This window comes from Cottoperca gobio, chromosome 24, assembly GCF_900634415.1.
Source record: "Cottoperca gobio chromosome 24, fCotGob3.1, whole genome shotgun sequence".
NCBI classification, from domain to species: domain Eukaryota; kingdom Metazoa; phylum Chordata; class Actinopteri; order Perciformes; family Bovichtidae; genus Cottoperca; species Cottoperca gobio.
In genome coordinates, this window is record NC_041378.1 from 12,168,544 (window position 1) to 12,188,650 (window position 20,107).

The following is a 20,107-nucleotide window of genomic DNA, read 5'->3' on the forward strand; positions in this document are numbered from 1 at the left end:
GCCAGCGTCGTGTGAAGCGTGGTTTGATAACATACTAAAACAACAACAATACATCTTTTTATGCAACGTGGGACTGATAGTGATGCAATGCCAGTTGGTATCTGTAGTGTATCTGTAGATGAGGGGGTGGAACTGCATATAGAGAATAAGTAAGTTACAAGACAAAAGATTTGCCTAACTTCTGGTCCAATTGATCAATTTCTGAGGAGAATGTTGATCCACCTCCTCTATAAATAGATAGTTTCATTTTCTAATAACTATCTAATTGTATCCTGTAATATTCGTGACAGAAAGACAGAAAATGGCAGCGATACGAGAAAGAAAATGACTGTAGTGTTTGAGAAAGTGAACCAAACTAAGTGAAAATGGTTAAACAGTCCCATGGGAATACAGTGAAGGAGAGCAGATTAGTCTGATCACCACTATCAGCTCCATGTTCTGCAGTCTGCACTGCTGTTCCTGGCCTGATTTTAAGGAAAACAAACTCCTCAACAAGATGGAGAGGCCCTGTTTCACTGCGGCCTGCCTATAAATACTCAAAATTACACATATTTGAAAAAAATATAGATTAAAAAAAGCCAAATTTAAGATTTCAGACCCCTTAAACGAGGCTCCAGTGAGGCATGGCATCCATCTCGTCTTCCTCCTGATTGACAGACTAATGTTCCTATGACCTGTTGAACCGAATTTCCCCCCCCCCCCATCCCTCTCTCCTTTTCATCCTCCCTCCTTCCCACACTCTTCCCTCTCTCCTTCCCTTCCTCCTCTTTTCTTTTATTCCTTCTCCTATTACATTTTTCTTCCTCTTCATCCGGTCATCTTTCCTTTGAACACGGCCTTCACCTATCACCGCTCTACTGTCATTTGTTTCTTCTTCCTCTGATCTATTTCTTTTTCTTTCCTCTTCCTTCACCTTCTCCCCTCATTTATCTCCCATCTTCCTACCCTTCCCACCTCTGCCCCCGCACCCCAAATCTTACCCCACCCCTCACCCATCCTCATTGATCCATACTCATCTCATTTACTCTCCACCTCCCCTGTACCCCTTCTTCCCCCTTCTTCCCTCCCCCTCCGCTCCCTCATTAGGACCATGATAAGACCCAAGAAGACGTTCTGAAACACCAAGCTAGCATTAGCCAGCTAAAACGCTCCTTTATGGAGGCGCCGCCTCCCTCTCCTCCTCAGCCCAACCAGTGGGAGAAACGTCTCACCTCCTCTCCCGCTCCAACGATACGTATTCAACAGCAACAGCAAGTGGTACGTCTGTCTGGATGTGTCTGTGTCAGAAAGGAAGCATGGGGGCATTTTCTACTTACAAACATTTGTTCTGGTGTAATGCTCTTTCTGCAGACAATTGCAGTGCTTCAAAACTGTTGCAAGGAGACTTTTTCATTTGATGCTTTTGCCACGGTGCGGTTTTCCTGACCTGTTTATAGCTCACACACCACTTAATGGACTGTATGGGTTTCTTCTTCTGTAGGAACTGTCTCTGTCGCACTGCTCCAACTCTTAATCCCTTTTCAGCTGGACTTGCATACATTTTCCTGCAGTACAAGAGTTTTATTCTGCTGTGTCTACGATGTGATGCTCTGCTGGTTTCTGATCTATTCTGTTCTGGTTTATATAATCGTTACAAGAGGTAGAGATATAAATCATGGCTGCTCTTTAATTAACTTATGATGTACTTCTTCTGTATGTGTGTTTGTTTTTCTGTCTTGTGTTAATGCCGTGTTTGGGGATTTATTTTCTCTGTCTCCTCAAATGTTGCCTGTTTTTCTCTTCCTGCGTTCTGTGTGTTGCTGTAGAGCCTTGAAGAGGAGATAGCTTCTGTACTTTTCAGTAGACACTCTGGCACTGGCTTTTGTTCAGCTCCATCTGCCTGCAGTATTCCCGAACCAACTCTAGATGCTGATATAACCACGTCTACTACTTCCACTGCCGTCTGCAGTACCGCTGCTCCGCACGGGCTTCTTATTTCCTCAACTGCTACATTATCTGCCTCTGAGGTGCTGCTACTGAACATTTAGGAGTTTGTTTACTTTCAGTGCAGTCTATGAAAGTAAATTCAGACATCTTGTAATGGTTAAGTTAATTAAAGATGCCAGATGTGTTCATAAAACACTAAAGAAATGCAAGCTGTCCATAATGCCTGCTGTGGATGCTGGATGAATGGTCACTTTGCATCGGGGACCATTCATCCTGAATAATGAGCACGATAAATCTAATCTAAAAAAAAACAACCACTGAGAATGCCTGCTACATATACACATATATATGTATATATTTATATATATATATGTGTGTGTATATATATATATATATATATATATATGTATATATAATTTTTTTTTATATATATATATATATATATATTTCATATATATTTATCTTTATTATATTTATATTTATATATATATTTATATATATATATATTTATCTATATATATTTCTATCTTTTATATATATCTCTTATATCTATATATATTTCTATATACTCTTATAATATATTTATATATCTATACTATCTATATATTTAATCTATATATCTACTCTCTCTATATCTTTCTCTCTCTATTTATCTATTTCCATATCTATTTTCTCGCTCTAATTCCCCCCCTCAACCATATCCTGCTTTGATTGAATCATTTAGTTTGCCATGTTTTGTCATTCATCTCAAAGAACTGCTGACTTCAATGCCATGTTTCTTTTATTTTATCTTTTTAAGATAAACTTCTGATGGGGGATATTTCTCATTGAGTCTAACCCTGAATCTTCTTATTCCTCTATTCTTCTCTTCAACTCTTTTCATTCCGTCTCTTCTACGCCTGCTGCAATTAACCTGATACATGATTGTGCATGAAAGAGGGAGAGGGAGATGGAGATGGAAAGATGGAGAATCCTAATAATGTATTCAACCCTTTCCCCTGTGCTGTCATAACAATTACTGCAATATCGCTAAGTTAACAATGATGATGTCACTGCCTGTGTGATTAATGATTGTCATGGTAACTTGTCTGTCATGCAGGAGAGTGCGCCACAAGCGGAAGACGCCGCTGCTGATAACACGATCTCTGATACCAAAGAACCTGCAAAGGTGCTCCTAACTTTCTTTGATTAATCCATCCAGCCTTTCACTCACGACGTTTCCTTCAAACCTCCATTTTCCCACTGAGAGCTTGACATGTCTTGCTCCTACTACAGCCGTCCATTCTTTTCATTTGTCTTCCTGGTTGTTCCTCTCACTCTCTTTGTGCCTCTTTGTCCACAGTTGAACATTTTCATCTTCTTTTCTTTTATTCCTGATTTTTGTTGTGTATTAATTAACTTTTTATTTATGTTTAATGATTATGTTATGCTTCTTTTTTTTTTTTTTTTGTCCCCATGCGTTTGTTGTGTATGTGTGTGCACCTCATTGCGTGTGTCCGTGCACTACGTGTACATGTGTGCGTGCGTATGTATGTGTATAGACGGCCGAAGTTGAAATTGAAGAAACCGTTGTCGTCCAAGAGGTTTCCATAGCACCCAAACCTGGACTTGTCACGGTTACGGGCCCGCATGCAGAGCAGGAAACAAGAGAGCAGGAAGTGACGGTGGAGCAGGAAGTAGTGGTAGCGGAGGAAGCGAAAGCGGCAAAGCAGGAGAGCGTTTCATCCGAGAGCGAGAGTGAGGAAGAAGCGGAGTACCATCCGAATGTCTCCGTGTCCATCTGCCACACACAAATACCAGAGGAGGAAGAGGAGGAGGAGGAGGAGAAGAGTCTGTCGGTTCCAGACGCTCCTTCCCTTCCAGCTGAAGTCCAAACTGTAGAGGCGACCGGTCGAGAGGGAGAGGAGTCCAGGGAAGAAGCCTCAGAGTCAGAGAAGAAGAATGCAGAGGTGGAGAAAGAAGCTGAGAGCACCGATGATCCAATGACGACATTTGACGAAACTCCCAATGGTCACGCTGTGCCAGAGGACAGCGTGACCGGGATGTTCGCAGAGGAAGAGGAAGAGCCTAAAATGAACGGAGAAGCCTCTCTGGTCGAAGCAGAACTCCGGCCCCAGGTTATTTGTTGCTCTGAGGTAAAGTGGGGCGACTGCAGAGCCCCCCTCCCCGGGCTTTGATCCATCCTACCAACTGTAGAAAACACCCGCTATTCTTTCTCCTTCCTGCTTACCACAGTGCCGGTTTCCTTCCTGCTTTTGCGTGAATATTTAAGCCCCATGTACATCCTCACACTTCATGTTGTGTCCTTTCCTCTTAAGCCTAAAACCAAAGAGTTAAAACAGACTGAGGAGCTCATTTAATGATGCCATTCATCACCAGTGTTTTTGTGTGTTGGTGTCAAGTTACCATCCACGACACAAATGATTTCAGTCTTTTATGTTGATTTTCACCATATTCACATCATTTAATTTCTGTGTTATCATCATCACACCATTCCCAACATGCCAAGTTCACTCCTGCCTCACATAGTGTGGTGTTACTGCCTCCTACTGTCTGTTAGTGTTGTGAAGTAAATGGGGCCTGCATGATGCTTTTAGGTGTATATCTGTTTGCTCTGCATGCTGTATTTCACCTTTTTTGGTGCGTGTGCTTGTGTGTGTCCTCCACGTGTTTTGGCAGTGATGCTGCTCTCTGTTAGCGTTCAATTGGCTCGTCACGGTCACTATGGTAACGGTATTGTGGAAATCATCATTGCCAACCACTCATCTGAATGTCATCTGTGCATGCTATTTACATATCAATCGATCTGAGCATCGCTTGTTTGTTACCGGCTCGTGTTTTTATGCATGTTTGTGCCGTGTCGTACTTTGAGTTGACACCAAAGATGGCTGTCGTAGTCGTGTGCTGCTGTTGTAGCTGTCGCTTGTGCATTCCTGAAAGTAGTCGTTGTCGTGTTCTGCGTTTCGTGGTGTTGACTCGCATGACTTTTGGAAGCTCTTGATTTTTCTTTTGCATGGATTTTGCTGCATTTGTTATATTATTATATATTGTGTTTTATATTCTCTAGAACTACTGCTATGTGTACCACTGAATCACTTCCCTTTCAATACAATAAATACTTTGTTTGATGTTAGTAAATTACACATTTACATTTTTATTTCCTGATATTTCAAACCATAAAAAAACCTATGTAAATTGATTGACTTAGAAGTTACTTTCCAAAGCTAGTGTTTCCTTACGTTTCCTTAACTGTCTCAGGTTTATTGTATTAACCCTCTTTTGTTTCAACCTCCCCCCCCCCCCCCCCCCCCCCCTTCACTTCTCTCTCATCCCTCCCCAGCCACCTGTGGTAAAGACAGAAATGGTGACTATATCTGACACGTTTGCAGCCCAGAAAACTGAGATAGCTACAAAAGAAGTGCCCATCGTACATACGGAAACCAAGACCATCACATACGAAGCCGCACAGGTGCACACTTACGAAACTCAGGGAGCTTTTGTTTATTTAGTCTTTTCGTGTGTCAGCATTCATATTGTGTGTGTGTGTGAAACATTTAGATTTTATAGTTATTTTAAGGCTAATGGAGGTTTTTTGTTTTGAAAGCATGTCCCAAAAAGCTTCTTTCCTAGAAACAGTGCATGCCGTGGTTATTTCATTCCTTCTTCCTCAGGGAAATCATGTTTTAGAAGAACTAAGTTTGTAAGAAAAGTTTATTTTGACATCCAACGGGTTTATTCTAATTGGTAATGAACAACTAATGATCTCTCTTTGCCTCCTCAGTTGGATGGTAACGGCGATGGCGAGCCTGGAGTGTTGATGACTGCTCAGACGATCACTTCTGAATCTCTGTGTACTACTACAACCACACACATTACCAAGGTACACACACACACACACACACACAGATGTTTTGCTTTGAGGACCCTGAAACCTGCACTGATCGTCTTTAAGACACACTTTATCTTTCACACATGAACACATACACACAAACCGGACCAGTATAACTAACCGTCTCAGTGATTAGTACCATACACATTGATGTTTTAAATATATATACAGTTACGGGTTACGGTATCATACTACAGTGTTAGCACTCTTCTGTTATTTAACTTAATGTTCTTGATGTTTGGTGATATTCTGTCTTATCTGCTTTATAAGTAAGACCTGAGAAGCAAGTGAGAAAAAAACATTCTGCCGATCCATTTTCTATTTCACTTTTCTCTCCTGTGTTTATGATTTAAGAGAAATCAAAGGTTTTCCCAGGATAATCTTTCTAAGTTCATTTCTTTCTCTTTCATCTATGAAAGCGAGAGACTCTATGTTGTTGTTGTTGTCAGGAGGGTTTGCTCTTGTAATTCAAATCTCAGCAGCCTTGAAGAAATTCTGAATGAATGCTTTTAGTCCTACTTATAACATGTGGTAGCGGTGCACTTCAGCCTCTTGTGGCCGACACGAGTATTTCAACAACAAACACAAAATGCCAAAACTTTTTTTCAAGCTGTTTTCAAAGATGGAAAAAAAAAAAGTTCATAATGAACCCATTATAATTTTTTGTGTATTTTGTTGCAGACGTTAAAGGGCGGCCTATCAGAGACGAGAATTGAGAAACGCATCGTCATTACTGGTGACTGTGACATCGACCACGACCAGGTTAGTGTTCCAGTCGCGCAGTGCATCTTTACACCTTGTTTGGTATTTCAGCTACGTGCTTTATTCTGACCAGATGCGTCTGAAGTATCATTTTGCAGAAGTGTAATCCAGGTGCACAGTTCCATATGTTTCATCTTTTTACTTTTTGTTTTTAGAATTGAGAAATCTTTAGAGAAATAATAATGACCGTAAAAATCTTTGTGGTTGCTTAAGGGAACAAATAGATGCCTTGTGACACGTCTATCATATTGCTCTCAGTCAGAATACAATATTTTAATTTATTAATCACTTATTAGAGATGCCCACATGTCATCATCCGCTACATCCATCTCTTCACTTACTCATCCATATATCTGAAAAAAATGGCGTCTTAACCTTTTTGTGTTTGCCACGCCGTGTCTGATTTTGTTGCTTGTCTTGGTTAGTTGCATTTTCTGTCTTTGTCTTTGATTGTTAAGATTTGTTGTTGTTCCAGATGTGATGAATACTACATGTGGAGATCACATCTAAGTCAGTTCAGTCAAAGTGTATTTGGGCAATGACACTGACATCTTTTCAAGTAACTATGAACTATGAAAGTGCAGACTGTCAGTTAAAATGTAAAGACCTTTACATCCTGATCGGTTTCCCTAATAATAGCCAACTATTAGTCACTTTGTCCTCCAATTATAGAGGTGATTGGGCCATTCTGCCAGGTCTGTTTTGCAACCATCATCACTTATGTGTTGCCTTAAAAATGAGCTACAGCTTCTATACTGTTCATTCAAGACAATATAATATATATATATATATATATATATATATATATATATATATATATATGTCTCATTGTACATACAGACTCCTCTGATTAAAAATAATAATAATAATAATAATAATAATAATAATAATAATAGTTTTAAACCCTGGCCTAAGTTTGTTTGAAAATGTATTATAAATAAAATAAAATAAATCTCAAATATTTGACGAAGAAACAGAACTGTTTTTGCTCAGGTCCGCATTTTATGCATGATCCCGCGTCCACTGCTTTGTTTAAGTTCTCTGTCTTGTTTGATTCGCTGGATTTACATTTAGCTGGAAATGGGATTTATTTAAAGAAATATATTCTTTTTCCACTTGATGTGTCTGAAGCCATTTTACTTCAACTGGAAGAAATAAAATGACACAAGTCACATCGATCGTAAATCCAGCATTATTGTCCTTTTCTTTATGCTTCTTATTTAATTTTTCATTTAACTCCATCATTTTCCCCTCCTCCTTCCCTCCCTCCCTCCACCTCCTGCACTGCCTGCTGTGCTCGGTGCTGCCACTGTGTGGTTGCCCCTCGGTACCGCAGGCACTGGCCCAGGCTATTAAGGAGGCCAAAGAGCAACATCCTGACATGTCTGTTACCAGAGTGGTGGTTCATAAAGAAACTGAACTGGCTGAGGAGGAGGATTGACTGAACGCAGGTAATAATAATAATAGTAACGCATTATTATTATTATTATTCATGGTGAAAGTATTGGAGGTCTTTTTTTTTTTAGCAGTGAGGGTGCATATAGTGGTTTATTTACTGAAGAATGATGGAACAGAAACTCCCACACATGAAGCTGCTAAAACCATCAGCCATCATAATGCGAAAATAGTTGAAAGAAGAGAAAGGAACATTACATTTAGGGGAAGGTGGGCAGTGACTGATGGAGTACAAAGGAAGTATTTTGAGTAGGAAAACTAATGTTGAGTGCCAATCATCCCACCACCCTTCTAGACTCACTGCCTCCACCTCTGTTTTCCCAGAGCTGAAGGGCCCATCGTGACTGTTTTCTCTGTTGACGTCGAGCGACCTCCATCACCCTACGACGACCAACCTTGACTGACTGAAGAGGAGGAGGAGAAGAAGAAGAGCTGGAAAACAGAAAGGAGGAGGAGTAGACAAACGGAGAGAAGTTGCTAATCTCTTCCCAGTCGGTCTTTCTTACATGTCTGTTGTGCATCTGAATCCCTCACTCCAAAAGCAAGAAAAAGAAAAAAAATTACAATCTTTCCGAGGGAACAGAAAAGAACCACTTCGTTAGCTTAACATTTGTAGCGTGTTTTTTTTGTTTTTTTAATAGTGTTTCTTTTCTTTTAACTGTTTTACAAAAAGAGAGATAGTGTGTCTGTCATGTAATGCAAACTTATAAGCTGCAGGAATGCACCGATCCTGATGAGATAAAAGGATTATTTCAGTGACCTTCAATAACTCACTCACTCAAAATTCAAACCAAATTTAGGTTGGTGCTGGTGATCTCGAACAGAGAAAGATTTTTTATCTTTTTAGTAATTAATTTGACGTATTGGTGCATTCCAAAAAAAAAGAAAGAAAAAAAAGGAATTTGTTAAATTACAGCTCCCTCCCTCGTTTCATTATGTGTCAACAGAGAGTAACATAATATAACACAGTAATTCATTTTTTACAGTAACAAGTAAGAACTGCTTATTTTTGTTTTTTAAATTAAATAAAACAATTAAAACGCATTCAAATGAATGTTAGAACCAGCCGCGTCACATTAGCACATTTTATTACTAACAGTTACAGAAAGTAGGGAGCTGTAGCTTAAAATCTCGCAGTAAAAACAATCAACCAGGTTTTTTGAATTTTTATGATTGTGTCTTTTTTTTTTCCTGTAAGTATAGTTATTATTCATCCACATTCCTTGTTTGTCGACTAGCTGATGAGTGAGTTCATTTTCAGTTCAATTCACTTTTTACTCCGCTCTAAGAAGAGAAGACGTTTTACCATTTACAGTAGGTGGGAATGGAAGGAACATTAATTAGGCTCACAAAGCCAAAAACAAGTGGGATTAATTCCTTGTGATATATTTGTAAGTTTTACTGTATTAAAGAATACATTTTTACTAAATTGACTGAAAATGAACTGACTGTAAAGCTGTCATATACAACTTGTGTACAGTAAAAGTTAAGGTTAATAGTTGGGAGCAGCAATGCAGCTTTTAATTAGCTAAACGCTCTCCCTGGGCCCGCCCACTGTACGACACTAGCCATTCCTATTGGGCCCCAGGGAAGCAAGGGAGCAGTGAACTGACTTTTTGATTGGGAGAGAGGACCAGTAAACTAAAGGATAATTGGGAGATAGAGGTGGCATTGTGTAGTGCCAACTAACAACTTTGGGAGTGAAAAAGAATTTGATGCATGTTAGCAAGTTAATCTCATGTTATTTTGCATCCTGAAGTGAGTTAAAGCTGTTTTAAAATGCTTAATACAATCTGCTATTTAAGCACAGGTACCAAAATGAGGACATACAGTAACTTGAAAAACAGTCCCAAATTCAGAATAATGGATTTTTTTTTTTAGCAGAGCCTGTTTGTCGTCATAGTTCAACACTTAATTTCACGCCCAGCTTCTTTTCCTACCAGACTAGATAATGCCAACGAACCCTGCTAGATATAATGAGATCTGGGATTAAATTGAGCATGTCTTCACACATTTTTATCTTGAGCAAGTCTAGATAGAAGGCTACAGCGTTGATTGGTTTGAGAGTGTGTAGATCACAGATTATCTCGGCTCATACAGTACGTCTAGATAAGATTATCTACGACCTGACGCCGCCGGCTGTGTTGTAACTGTTTCCCCGCAACCAAATATTCTTCAGCATTAAAGTAAGTTTTATATGTTTTTTGGAACTGTTCAACATTCAACACTCTGCCGGTACTCTACGAACAGAAGCAGTTACAACATAACTGCAAAATGCAGCTTAAAGGGAAGCGTATCCGAGGGTTTTTGAATTGCTCTTGAAACCCCTTGATGTTTTATTCATTTTTGATGTCCTATTACCCGAATGTTCCACAAAAATGTGACTTTGCGTAAAATGCATTAAATGGGTTAGAACCAGGTGCTTGGTCTAGTGCATTTAGTCGTCAAGAGATTTTCAGTGTGAGCTGCGGGAAAAACAAAAAAATATTCTCTTAAAATGTAATTGATCGTAAAGAAGTGCCGCAGATTAATATGAAAAACATTCCACCTGTACCTGCCTAGATTTGTCTTAACCCTCCAGTCTGACTGGACGTAGAGGCATTTTGAATTAGTGATTTTATCTTTTTTTTTTTAAATATTAACGCACATTCTCCCCGTACCGCTTAATTTTTCTCAAGTTTATGGCTTTCTTTCTGGGCTAAGGCATGTCCATACGATGGAGTGGTTGACTGTCTAGGCTTTCTATTGGGAAACACTGGCCTGACCTCTTCTATGCAGTTAAAGTACATTCCAGATGAGGGGGAAGCTTTAATCTCTAACGCTCTTGCAAAGCCACAAAGCAGCAGAATTTCTTTTTTTAAACAAACCGTGCAACGCTAGGCAGCTTTGGAAGCTTTCACTGTTTCAAAAGAAATCACTTAAAAAGCATTGGTTATATCACAACAACTGTATTTGTAGATTTAATTTTCTCTGTGAAACTGATCTAGTTGTTGAAAGATGGGATTTAATGTGCGCTCTATTGGATATTTTTAATATTGTCAGTGTGTTTGACATTGGAGGAACACACCACTATAAATCAAATTGTCTGCCACCATTTCTTCTTTGTACTTTTAGCTCCAGGTTTAACCTCTTTTCAGGGGTCTGGGCTCTTTTAACCAATCACAGGAGCTTTTAGTGCGGCTGCGGTCTGGTTTTCCAAAATGTTGGAATTGTATTTGAGGTTAATTAAAATGCAATCAAAAAATGTATGTCTTGCCATCAGTAACATTTATTAAGATACAGCACAGCACAGACAGTACTTACAGTGGCAGCTTCATAGTCAATCCGAGCAACTGATTCTACGCCAGCTGATTTTAAAACTGTCCATTTTGTATTTTAACTATTTAAAAACTCCCAACAAAAACTTTGTAAAAAGAAAAAGAAAAAAAGAAACACATCTTGTAAAACCAACCACAGCTGCCTCATCATTCCCGCTTTAGCCAACCAATGATCACCGGTAGGGTTTTTCTATCTAGCAGCTTAATTGTCTTGTGTCTCCCCCACGCACAGCCACTCCTCCCCTGTGTAACACTGTTTAAATAAAGGATTGTTATACTCTGAAATGTGTTGGTCAGATCTCATTTGTTAATTATTCTTTGATCCTGCTAGTTAAGATTCATAAAACTAATGAGTGTCTAGTGTTTTTGGCATAATGAAACATTTACAATTTTGCAAAAGAAAATAAATGTCAGGGTGACAGTTTCTCAAACTTTGTCCCAAACTTAAACAAGAATTTACAAATGAAAATACAGCTTTAAGAGATGTCTTTAGCTTCATAATGATGACAGAGAAAGTTATATTCCAGATTTCCCTGAGGGTTTTAAAAACAACAAACTAGTCATTTTCACAGTCGATGTTTTTTCTTTACAGTCTTCAACATTCATCTTCTTAAGGCACCTTCATTTTGCCTGAGATAAGTAGACATGTCCGTGTTGATGAGCAGGACTGCTTGAAATAATCAGAACAGTGTTCATTTCAGCAGCTTTTCAGTGTCTTGTCTGTTTATGAAGTGTGCGTGTGCGTGTGTGTGTGAGCTTTCAGGTGTGAGAGTGCGACCCAGTGCTCCTCCTCTGGTGTGTACTTCTATACATCTGCCTGTAGATGGCGCTCCTGTCTTGCCCCAACAGATCCGTCTCAGCTGTGGATAAAATAAAATAAAAATCAGAGCAATGTTTGAAACTGATGAAGATGCTCACAAAATACAAACTACATGGATAATAGGCTTAACAATACATTTGGGAACATGGAAGTACTAACTGCTTTAGTTACACAGTAGTCTATGTTTCAGCTCTTATCCTTGGTATATTGCCCGTTGACCAATTAATTTTTAAATGTGTTAAATTACTAATTAGCTTGAGGTGACCATCGTCTTAGTATACAAGCATTCATCTGGTAGGTCTGCAAAGCTGTTGATATTATAATTATGTTTAATTACAGAGGAAACTGAGTAAACTGATTTCCATTTACAGTGCGCATGCGCAATGAGAATCCCTCTACTCATCCTCTTATTACAGGTGTAACGGTAGGTAATAAAATAAATGTATAGTTTAACTTTTTGTTTAAAATGTAGCCTTAATTAAGTTGCATTAAATGATATAGCAATAGTTCCCATGTATAAGCTACCACAGAAACGTGTGCTAGTTAACTTAAACTTAGATATATTGCATTGATAGGCTACATCCACTTTGCTAACATTTTTAACAAGGTTAGCTTAGCTAGCGCTAACAGCTAAGCTAACTCTTAGCTGTTAGTTAGCTGAACATTATTGAATATAACAAGTTTCTAGCCTGTTGTTAGTCATTTTTAGAGTTTGCATAGTTTACAAATACGATATTCACTTCCTGTTGCTGGAAATAGGCCTGTTTTATTAGAAACTTGAAAGATGGGCGTTTACCCCTGTGGTTTGGCGGTTTGGACGTCTCTTCACAAAAATCAACCGGGAAAAGGCAGCAAGGAGGACCACCACGTTATTGAGGGAGTTTATAGAAAAGTGAGGTAGTTAACCCATCAATTACCCAACTGTCGCATCTGTCTTCAGGTGATTTAATTACTTAATTATAATTATTATTTACTTTTACAGAGAAAATAGTTTTCTTCACCAGTGACAAACGGTAAACTGCATGTGTAATATTGTGCTAGTCATAATTAATTATAATTGGCCTCAGAATAAAGAGCAGTTGATGCCCATTGACACACCGATGTTCTGCATTTACGATATGTCCATTGATTCAAGCCTCTTCATTCCTACAGGAATTAATCAAAATTGTACAATGGACAAACTTTGTGGGTATTAAAATGGCTGCGTACAATATAAATCGGGACAAACTGAACTGATATATATATTTAATCAGAAATTGAGACGAATCTCAAGAAAGTCTATAAAAGTCATCTTCACTTTCATATATCCAGTAGTACTCATGATCTTTGCTGGATGTGTCTATGACTCAGTGTGCCTGTATGTTATGTCAAAGCAAAACACAAAAGTGTCTAATTCCCCTTATTACACTTGTAATCATAACACACACACTCACACACAGATGAAAGAAAAGCAATTTCTCCAATGTTTCCATGCTTTGAGGACCCTGAAACCTGCACTGATCGTCTTTAACACACACTTTATATTTCAGACCTTCACACATGAACACATTCACACATTCACACAAACCCAACCAGTATAACTAATCGTCTCCGTGAATAGTATCTTCACAGTATTTAGTTTCATCCTAAAAATGTCACTTGCTTTTCTTAGCCTATTTTGGATCTTTTTCATTATTTAGAATGTAGCTTGTTTTTCGGGGCCTCTAGACATTTTTCCTACCTGGTAGTGACATGAGTTGTCGGGTTTTGACAATGTGAATATGAGACGTCTACAAGACACAGTTGGTTGTCTGCGTGTGTTTGCAGAAGCAATGGAGTACTTCATATTTTATTTTGCCGTGGATGTTGGTATAAAATTACAATATTTTCTTGACATTGGCATGTCGTGTAGTGTTAGTTATTGTGATTGATAGCATGCAATAAAATCTCCCCTTTGAAGTACGTTTTTATGCAAAACTCCTTGCAGTGTGGTGATGGGTTTATTTATAGTATGCGTGGCCCTGGAGAAAGACACATCCATTTAGCTACACAGCACCATAGTAAATATAACATTAGCAAGAGATGTGGACATGGGTAAGAGATTTAAAAGTAATGACATTGCTTACCCTGTCTGAGTTTCCAGCTGAGGTAGATAATCAGCTGCAACAGCAGGAGACAGACAGCCAGGAACAGCAGCAGGCCAAAGAGCCAGAGAGGAAGAAAGCTGTCCGTCTCTCTGTCTGTCTGCGTGATGGTCCGTCGAAGGAACAGAGCCAGATCAGCCCAGGGGCCGCTTAGCACCTCCATACTGCTCCTGCCTGGGGGGGGGCGCAAACCGAGAAAAAGGGAAGTCAAAGTAATGTGATGATATGATACCTGAAGTACGATCAGGTAACACTTCAGTAAACACTTCATTGAGTGATGTGACGGTCAAAAGACAACAAGATTAAAACTGGGCTAAATGCTTTAAAAGTCAAAGTTTCTTAGACTTTTATGTCACATATAACAGTTGTTTTAATAGCGTGACTCAAATGACTCAGTGAGTCCTACCTACATGGGGAGATATATTGTAGTAATTGAAAAGGTCCGTACGGTGGGAGAATATTCTTTAAAGTTACTTCAGTAAGTTAGAAAGTATTTGTAAGAATATACTGTAGCAAGCGGTTACTAAGTAAAACAAAAGCGAATACTTTCAAGTGTACTTTTACTCAACTAGAGTAATTTGAGCATTGTAAAGATGATTGTGAAAAGAGTCACAGCGTGGCACACTTGGCCATGATTCTATTTAAAAAATACCAATTGATTTAACATTCAAAATGACATGAAGGAAAATAATGTAGTTGTAGTTTCACTTTATCGCACAATTAAGTGTAGAAGAATCTATGTTTCATCTTTGTTACGTTGATATGAACTATAGTGAAACACTTCATCACATCAGATTATTGGTTTTCAGTGGTGATTACACATATTTTAAAGTCTTAAACTTAATTTGCAAACTAAAATGTGGTATGAGACATTTAAAGGAATACATTTTTGTTTTCAAAGTCCGCTAACATGAGCTTGCAGTTCAGTCCTGTGAACATCAGTTCGATGTTACTATACGTGCATACATGAAACGTATTGAGTAAATGTGTTTATCATGCTATTTATTTCAACCATATCATCAAGCCCTAATTTAAACACATTTTAAGAGCAAAACACTGTAGTATTGGTTGTTCTAGTTTTTGTTAATGGTCATATGTGTCATTTCCCTACTGTTTGAATGGAATAGAAATAGGAAAACACAATAAGATTCACGCATGTGCAGGTCAGAGTGCCCCTAAACAAGTACCTACCTAAACGCAGTCTTGGTTTATTAAAGGCACGGTCATCACTTAGACAGTTGTTAGTATGTTTCAAAATATCTACTTACAGTTTTGAGGTTCCCCAGAAAGAGAGTTTGAATGGATGTAGGTGGCAATGAGTTACAGATGGGTCCCAAATATTATCAGTGAGCTAATACATCGTTGTCCTGCTAGTGAAGTTGTCTTCAGTAGTCAGGAATTGAGTGGAGCTGACATTTTTGAGATGTCAGTCACATAACTTTAAGACCTAAAAGTGTTTTTAAATTCAGTCAGTGTCGGTGTGTCACATCAGGTTTCAACGCTGAAGGTAGTGAGATAATCCACAGAATAGTTCCTCACAGAGAAAAGATGGTCTGTTCAGTCCAGAGGTAAAAGTTGTGATTCTGTCTCCTTTTATGTCTGTCTTTCTTTTATGTCCGTCTCTTTAGGTTGGCTTTCCTCCCGTCTCTCTCTCTCATTGGCAGAAATACCACCTCTGTTGTTGACGATGTGAACTTTGTTCTGTTACAACAGTCAAACCTTGTGATTGCTAAGAAGATTAGCTATACGGGCCAGGTGTGTGTATGTGTGTGTGTGTGTGTGTGTATGTGTGTGTGTGCGTGTGTGTGTGAGAGATACAGTACAACGATATGGTGTTTAGTGTTGGGGGGGTTCCAGAGTCCTCCAAACAGAAAAATGTGGGGTAGACGGATACTTTTTCATTCTGTGAGCATTGGGGCCTCAAGTAATGTTTTGATCATTGAACCATAGACCTTTGTACTCACTGTTTCATAAAACACACACTACTCACTGATACACATACACACATACACACACGTTTGTTCCCACTCTTGGAATAGGTTTCTAATTTCTCTTATCTTCCTCCCTCTTGTCTTCTGTCTACTCTCTCTCTCTCTCTCTGTCTTCCCTCTGTGTCTGTTTATCTTCACCAACTGACACTGAAACATTTTGATCAGTGGCAGTCTTGATTCCTTTAGAACAGGAATGATAACATCAACCTTGGCTGTATTGTTACAATGAAAAGGGAGGAAACAACAATCAGGTTAATATTGAAGCTTAAATCCAACATGTAGTGCGACGCCCTCTGTTGTCTTTGTTTTTAGTGTGATGTATAAATGACTTCAAAGGTGGATGAGAATACTTTTAATGTGCGCAGCGATGAGGTGGCATTAAATGTGAGTCCTACACGTCATCCCATATTAAACCTGCAGTGGGGAAGAATCTGCAAACACAGCACTGGCATACTGTATATCGCCACATTTAGGTTTTTATGGCAAACTTGTTAGCTAACATTTGCTTATTTTTCTCATCCAATAGGCATAGAGCAACATAAAGCGATTATTTGGAGTTGTGTTTCAGACCACCTGGCGAATGTAAGTGAAATATTCACTCCTATTAGATCTGTTTTGGTCTTTACCGACTCCTGAAGGAAATATGTGACTCTTTAGCTGCTAAATGTTTCACAATGTTCACCAGCTAGTCGCTAACTGTATCCGTTTACCATTTGGTGCTGGGCAGTTAGAGTATTTTGCATATAAGAGCTTTTTTTGTTGAAAACATGTTGCGACAGCTTTGAGAGCGAAAAACCAAAACCGTAAAGTTGCGGACTTTAGGTTTGTCACTATGAGCGACAGTTTTCACATTACACATAGTCAACTGATCCATTGTTGATATAAAAAATATTGATTAGAGCAGCTTTAACCTGCAGCTTTTCTGTTGCACGTTTGAATTGCACTTGAAAAATGATAATGTAAAGGTAAAGTATATATATAAGGTATTAAAAAGGTCATTTCCTGCCATTTTTGTTAATTTTCTACTTTTATGCAGGCTTTGGCGTTTCATAATTTTTTATTTTCCTATATTATCATGGAGATCCATCAGTTTTCAGTTCAATTTATAAGACTACTAATATAGATATATATAAAAAATGATAATTTGACTGTGAGTGTAGATATATTTCCAAATGTAGGTTACTTTTCTTCCACTCGCTAGCTGCCAAGCTAACATGCAAACCACCTTAGTGTTAAGATGTTGCTAAAAGTCTCTAGACACTGACACACTTCTGGTTTTCACCTGCAGTTTTATTTGACCACATCTTAACAAGCTAACAAGCTGGCAATAATCCAAACGCATATTTGTTCTCGCTTGGAAACTTAGCAAGTATCCCTGCCCTCGGTGTAGTCTGACACTCGCTCACTCAGATCCCAGCATCAGTACTCTTGTCATGTGGAGGAGACTCATTAAACACACCATTAGTCTCTTCTCAGCGGAGAGAAAGCAGGCTGAGGTGATACAATCAAACAAGCGTAATGTGGCTCTGGCTGGTGAGAAGTGCTGGCTAGATCATCAACATCAATGGTATTGATCCACTTTGTTGTTTCTCTGATTGATCAAGAGATGACGGGTTCATTTTTGGAGAAGAACTGTTTGTGTGTGTCTCAGTCTTTTTCTGTGTTTATGCTCCTGAGAATTTACACTCAATGCTCTGTGTGTGTGCGTGTGCGTGTGCGTGTGTGTGTGTGTGTTTCTACTTCATGGTCAAAGAAATAATTAGGGATCAGTATCGTGTGTTTGTGTGTGCCCACTCTCTTATTGATCAGTTTATGGAGGCTTGTGTGAGAAAGACTTGGGTTTTTGTGTTGTTTTTATGTCTCGGTTTGATAAGAGATTTTAAATGTATTTAGTTGACTTTATATTCCAAAGTGGCATGTTTAATTAAATCAGTAGAGCGACAATTTAAAAATAAAGAAAAAGAAATCCACAAAAGAGACAAACTGCAATATTTATTAAACATGAATGATGAAACATTTAAGCGGGAAGAGGAAGTGAAACTCAAGTTTAAAAATCTCATGGAAAACCTCCTCTGAGCAGCCATAACTCTGGCTAAATGTTTCCTCCAGATCAGATTAGACTGCTCCCCTGATGCCTGGGAGGAATTTTGGACCGTTAAGCAAGTTTGTCTGGGACAAACAACAAAATATAAAAAAGAAAACAAGATTGTTTTTGGGTTCTTTACAGCTCCAGCAATTCTGTTGGGCTTCATTTTCTCTCACTTGTTTTCTCATGTGTACTGTTGCTGCCAAGCCACTCATGGTTGCTAGTGAGGTTTGCAGAAAACTTGCACCAGTACAAAACAGGACCATACTTATGCTAATTATTTACTGGTAAAAGTTTGCAGAACAAAATGGTAATGACTGATTTGAATCAAATCAAAATGTAATCGTCACCCATGTACACAGCATTGCACAAATGTAGACTCCTCTTAGTATTAGGAGCAGTGGGCAGCTGTATATATATATGTATATATATATATATATATATATATATATACACACACACACACACAGACGTATAATATGCCCATGGACATCTTGGCAGAGCCCAGAAGGTGAATTGAATCAAGGTTGTGTCAGTGAAGGATGAGGATTGTGGGATCGTGATGGAGAGAGAGTTTATCCTCATTATTAATCTCAATACTTTGGATCTTTTCTCATGTTTTTATCCCACCATACTTGGATGTCAGCCTCCCGTATTTTTCTTTAGGTGTTTTGGTTGCAAACGCTCAGAATCACAATATCTGTCATGAGCCCTCTCCCTGCCTGTCCACACTTGTCAGATCATCTGCAAGCCTGCATCGGAATCCTGCCTGCCTGCCTGCCTGCCTGCCTGCCTGCCTGCCTGCCTGCCTGCCTGCCTGCCTGCCTGCCTGCCTGCCTGCCTGCCTGCCTGCCTGCCTGCCTGCCTGCCTGCCTGCCTGCCTGCCTGCCTGCCTGCCTGCCTGCCTGCCTGCCTGCCTGCCTGCCTGCCTGCCTGCCTGTCTGCCTGTCTGCTTTCAACTCTGACTCCTGATCTGTGATCTGTTACTACTACTCTGATCTCCAGCCCCGGTAAACCCGACTTGCCTTCCGCCTTACGACTACGAGTTTAGAATATCCCTGAACTGTACTACTGCCGTGCCTCATTCAGGTCCTGTTGTGTGTGTGTGTTTCAATAAAACCTTGATCTCGAAATTGCGCTCCTGGGTCCTCGTCTGTCTGTCCTGACAATATCTCCCTCATCTTTCGGTGTGTCGGCTGGTTTGGTTACAAAGCAGCGTCAGTTTGATAAGTGTAGTTGTGTTTATGTGTGTGTCTGATGTGTGGGTGGTTGGTTGTCTGCGTAAGTCGCCATTTATCATGCAATTATTTTTTACATAAGGCATTATTAATCAAAAATTACTCATCATTAGTTTCTGGCCTTTATTTACCCATGCATAATGACAGATTGTATCATTCTTTAAAAATATGTATATATCTGTAAAAACAAATGCTGCGACTGGGGGGGTGCTGGGGCGTAGTTCACTCCACTCCTCTCCTTTCCTCCGCTCTGTCTCTGACTTTAAGTGTGTGCGCGGGAGCGAAACAGTGGTGAATGCGCGGGAGTTCCGTTGGGGGAATAGATATGTATATATTTTTTTAACGGTGCGTGATCTACTCGCACTACACTGATCGATTGCGATCGACCTTTTGGGCACCCCTGCAGTAGAGGAAAGAACAGGGAAAAGTGCCTAAGAGTAATAATGATATCTTCCCCTCTTCTCTCCATGTATTCTTTTTATTTGAGACTGAATCAATTA

General features: G+C 39.2%; 1 protein-coding gene and 1 long non-coding RNA gene across 2 annotated transcripts in view; one reads left to right on the top strand and one right to left on the bottom strand.

The window, feature by feature from the left end:
• epb41l2 (erythrocyte membrane protein band 4.1 like 2) overlaps positions 1 to 11,520 on the top strand; it is a 53,139-nt gene extending 41,619 nt beyond the window's left edge. Inside the window, 9 exon segments of the mRNA XM_029425997.1 lie at positions 1,087 to 1,257; positions 1,806 to 2,006; positions 3,026 to 3,094; positions 3,468 to 4,061; positions 5,267 to 5,395; positions 5,708 to 5,806; positions 6,497 to 6,577; positions 7,914 to 8,028; positions 8,357 to 11,520. Coding sequence (XP_029281857.1) covers positions 1,087 to 1,257; positions 1,806 to 2,006; positions 3,026 to 3,094; positions 3,468 to 4,061; positions 5,267 to 5,395; positions 5,708 to 5,806; positions 6,497 to 6,577; positions 7,914 to 8,018 — 1,449 coding nt within the window. The 3' untranslated portion in view covers positions 8,019 to 8,028; positions 8,357 to 11,520.
• On the bottom strand, positions 10,898 to 13,029 carry LOC115004024 (uncharacterized). The gene is made up of 2 exons (XR_003831722.1): positions 12,966 to 13,029; positions 10,898 to 12,209 (listed from the first exon to the last, which is right to left on the bottom strand). It is a non-coding gene; the product is annotated as an uncharacterized LOC115004024 (long non-coding RNA).
• Between the last annotated feature and the right edge of the window lie 7,078 nt (positions 13,030 to 20,107).